Raw genomic sequence first — 4,612 nt, 5'->3', positions numbered from 1 at the left:
TAGCTTTTGTAAAGGATTTGGTTTAGTGAAACAGATGTGAAGTCTGAGATAGAAAAACCTAGATTTCACTTTGAATTAATCACTATTATCTTTCGGTTCAGTTCAGTTGCTCAGTCGTGTCCGACTCTTTTCGACCCCATGGACTGCAGCATGCCAGGTCTCCCTGTCCATCACCAACTCGCGGAGTTCACCCAAACTCATGTCCATTGAGTCAGTGATGCCATCCAATCATCCCATCCTCTGTTGTCCCCTTCTTCTCCTGCCTTCAATCTTTCCCAGCATCAGAGTCTTTTCAAATGAGTCAGTTCTTCGCATGAGGTGGCCAAAGTAATGGAGTTTCAGCTTCAGCATCAGTCCTTCCAATGAACACTCAGGACTGATCTCCTTTAGGATGGACTGGTTGGATCCCCTTGCAGTCCACAGGACTCTCAAGAGTCTTCTCCAACACCACAGTTCAAAAGCATAAATTCTTTCGTGCTCAGCTTTCTTTATAGTCCAACTCTTGCATCCATACACGACTACTGGAAAAACCATAACCTTGACTAGATGGACCTTTGTCGGCAAAGTAACGTCTCTGCTTTTTAATATGCTGTCTAGGTTGGTCATAACTTTCCTTCCAGGGAGTAAGCATCTTCTAATTTCATGGCTGAAGTCACCATCTGCAGTGTTTTGGAGCCCTTCAAAATATAGTCAGCCACTGTTTCCACTGTTTCCCCATCTATTTGCCATGACGTGATGGGACCAGATGTCATGGTCTTAGTTTTCTGAACGTTGAGCTTTAAGCCAACTTTTTCACTCTCCTCTTTCACTTTCATCAACAGGCCCCTTAGTTCTTCTTCACTTTCTGCCATAAGGGTGGTATCATCTGCGTATCTGAGGTTTTTGATATTTCCCCTGGCAATCTTAATTCCAGCTTGTGCTTCATCCAGACCAGCCTTTCTCATGAGGCAGGGAAATTAAACATCCTGGCCCTGTCCCTGGGTCAGGGAACTTAATGACAGTAACTTACCCTGGACTCTGGGATGCCTGTCCTTTTTGAAGGAAGTGACATTCTGTCTCAGTATTCAAAGAAGACATATCAAGAAAGCTATATGGTGGATAGGTTTCCAAATAAGGGAAATAAATTGAACAAAGTCAACATAGGCTAGAGGTATATGCTGTAGCTGAAATGTGCAAGTGGTCACCAAAGTCTAAGCATGAAATGCTAAGTTATGGGATACTGTGATCTTATAATACATCATCCAAATGAGGATACTCTTGGGTGCTTAAGGAATGGAAAGAAATAACTCGGGAAAGAGAAGATAAAAACTAAAGTTTACTTTATATAATGATATGCCAAGAAATTTGAGCTCTATATTCAAATTGATAAGGAGATTTTGAAGATTACCAAGTAGGATTAAAATGTCTTCAAAAGTATCTATAGAACATATTTGCTTTGAAAAATACAAAAGGTTATGCAAATAAATGAGTGGATGTAGCTGGTGGTCTTTAAAAGACAGCTAAGAGTGGTAATAGGAAGGAAGGACTGATATTAAATTTATTTCTGGTTTAAAAATACAGCTTTTCCCCTGACTAAGGATAGAATACAGATAATATTTGTGCTGAGATGACCTGGACAAAGTAAGAACTAAGAGACTTTGAGTTATAAGGAAATATATATATCCAAGATAAGCTAGAGGCACACCTGAGAAGGTCACAAAGATGTTGGTAGATCGTGTGTTAGACATCATTTTCTAAAAAGCAGAACTCAGTAATGGAGCTTATTTTGCCATGGGATAGAGGCTGAAATGATTTAGTCTTGGATATGAAGAATATAAACTGTCTGTGGAAATTTAAGATAGAAATATCTAGTGTGCATTTAGAAGGGATACTCATGAATTGTGACATAGATTGCTTATACATTACTTGTCTGAAAATTATCTTTGTGTTGGTTACACCTGAGGTTATGAATCTAGTTTTGCTTGATATTCAACATTATTCTGGAGAAGGCAATTGTAACACACTCCAGTACTCTTGCCTGGACAATCTCATGAATGGAGGCGCCTGGTAGGCTGCAGTCCATGGAGTCTGTGAGAGTCGGATGTGACTGAGCAATTTCACTTTTCACTTTCATGCATTGGAGAAGGAAATAACAACCCACTCCAGTGTTCTTGCCTGGAGAATCCCAGGGATGGGAGAGCCTGATAGGCTGCTGTCTATGGGGTTGCACAGAGTTGGACACTACTGAAGCGACTTAGCAGCAGCAGCAGCAACATTATTCAATCTTTCTCTACCTCAGTATCTTCTTTTATTTGGTGACAAAACAAAAACTACAATTTTGCAATTGTGGCTCTAAAATTACATTTAAGTTGTTTACAAAACTTTAAAAATATTCTTTAATATTTTTTTATTCAAAAGACCGTGCATTTTAATAATCACTATTATTCAAAATTGTTGGAACTGTTATAATTTTATGCCAAACAGAAGTCTACATTCTCAAGGATGATCTAAACTAAATTTATATATATATTTTTGTTTCTTCTCCTAGGGTACAAACTTATGGATGGAAAAAATAGAGTCTCTTTATTGAATTAGTTATGCTGGTTTCCAACAATTCATGTGTGCCCCCCAAATATTTTATTCTTAATGGAATTCCTGGTCTGGAAAGAGTACATGTATGGATCTCCCTCCCATTCTGCACAATGTATATCATCTCCCTTCTGGGAAACCTTGGCCTTGTGTATCTCATTCATCATGAGGAGTCCTTGCATCATCCAATGTATTTTTTTCTGGCAATGCTCTCCCTCGTTGATCTCTTTACCTGTACCACTACCCTACCCAATGCACTCTGCATCTTCTGGTTCAATCTCAAGGAAATTAACTTCAATGCTTGTTTAGTCCAGATGTTCTTTGTCCATGGGTTCACAGGTGTGGAGTCTGGAGTGCTCATGCTCATGGCTCTGGACCGCTATGTGGCCATTTGCTACCCACTGCGCTATGCTACCATACTCACTAACCCTATCATTGCCAAAGCTGGACTTGTCACCTTCCTGAGGGGTGCATTGCTGATGATTCCTTTTCCATTCTTGGTTAAGCGTTTGCCCTTCTGCCAAAGCAATATTATCTCCCATACATATTGTGACCACATGTCAGTGGTGAAGTTATCCTGCGCCAGTATCAAGGTCAATGTCATCTATGGTCTGGTGGTTGCCCTCCTGATTGGAGTGTTTGATATCAGCTGCATATCTGTATCATACACTATGATCCTTCGGGCGGTGGTCAGTCTCTCCTCAGCAGACGCTCGGCAGAAAGCCTTCAGCACCTGCACTGCCCATATATCTGCCATTATTGTCACTTATGTTCCAGCATTGTTCACTTTATTTACTCACCGTTTTGGAGGACACGCTATTCCCTCTTCTCTTCACATCATTGTGGCTAATCTTTATCTTCTTCTTCCCCCAACTCTCAACCCCATTGTTTACGGGATAAAGACAAAACAGATTCGAGACAATGTCATAAAACTCTTGCAGGGTGAGAAAGGTGCAAGTACTCAGGACAAGTGAAATGAGATAGAATAAAGATGAATGAAAAACAACAAAGAAGAAACTCATGTGTGATATTGTGTCTTTTCTATGAACTGTTTTATGCAACTACAGTGGGAAAAGTTACAGATAATTCTGGATTTATATTCCAGTGACTCCCCATATTTTTTTCCTCTATCACTAGTTTGAACCAAGTCATTGATATTGGTTTCTCACACCTTTCATCTTAATGTATTCATGTAGGATATTTTCTTAACCTTTTGAGAGTTAAGTGTCTTGTCTGTTATTATAATCTTCCTTTGCTGTTCAATTGTTAAGTCATGGCCAACTCTCTTGCAACCCCATGGACTGTAGCCTGCCAGACTCTTCTGTCCATGGGATTTCCCAGGCAAGCATACTGGAGTGGGTTGCCATTTCCTTCTCTATGTAATCGTCCTTATGGATAAGAAATTAAATAGCTTTTCAGGGCATTTTCCAGCCTAGGCATCATCGAAGTTAATTTAGTTTAAGAATTACAGTGATAATATACAGGCAAAATGGCAGTCACTGATTTTTTCAAAAATGGTACTTAGTAAACATCATATTGTAACAATCACCCAGGACTGATCTTCTTTAGAATGGACTGGTTGGATCTCCTTGCAGTCTAAGGGACTCTCAAGAGTCTTCTAGTGCAATTTGAGATTTTTCATTTCTATTTGTTTTCACCTGGTATAACTGGCTTTTAAAAAAATTGATCCAGTTTTCAATATGAAAACTGGACCATATTGTAAAAAAAAAAACCATACAGACCAATTTACTGAAGAAATAAATATGCAATCTATAGCTTAGCTTTTATTTTTATTTTATTTTATTTTTAAATTTAATTTAATTTTATTTATTTATTTTTTTTCTAATTTTATTTTATTTTTAAACTTTACATAATTGTATTAGTTTTGCCAAATATCAAAATGAATCCGCCACAGGTATACATGTGTTCCCCATCCCGAACCCTCCTCCCTCCTCCCTCCCATACCATCCCTCTGGGCCGTCCCAGTGCACCAGCCCCAAGCATCCAGCATCGTGCATCGAACCTGGACTGGCAACTCGTTTCC

At 39.1% G+C, this 4,612-nt stretch overlaps 1 protein-coding gene across 1 annotated transcript; it reads left to right on the top strand.

Moving 5' to 3' along the window:
• Window positions 1–2,576: 2,576 nt before the first annotated feature.
• LOC113904819 (olfactory receptor 52N5-like) lies at window positions 2,577–3,542 on the top strand. Its single transcript, XM_027561908.1, has one exon. It carries the CDS (start codon window positions 2,577–2,579, stop codon window positions 3,540–3,542), a length of 966 nt encoding a protein of 321 aa, XP_027417709.1.
• Window positions 3,543–4,612: the final 1,070 nt, after the last annotated feature.

The sequence above is a fragment of the Bos indicus x Bos taurus genome, chromosome 15, assembly GCF_003369695.1.
Source record: "Bos indicus x Bos taurus breed Angus x Brahman F1 hybrid chromosome 15, Bos_hybrid_MaternalHap_v2.0, whole genome shotgun sequence".
NCBI classification, from domain to species: domain Eukaryota; kingdom Metazoa; phylum Chordata; class Mammalia; order Artiodactyla; family Bovidae; genus Bos; species Bos indicus x Bos taurus.
The sequence above is the reverse complement of the archived record's forward strand: the minus strand, read 5'-3'. Positions and strand labels throughout refer to the sequence as shown.

Excerpts from the sequence above, each read along its gene's own strand:
- LOC113904819 (XM_027561908.1), top strand. The coding sequence starts at position 2,577 with ATGCTGGTTTCCAACAATTCATGTGTGCCCCCCAAATATTTTATTCTT.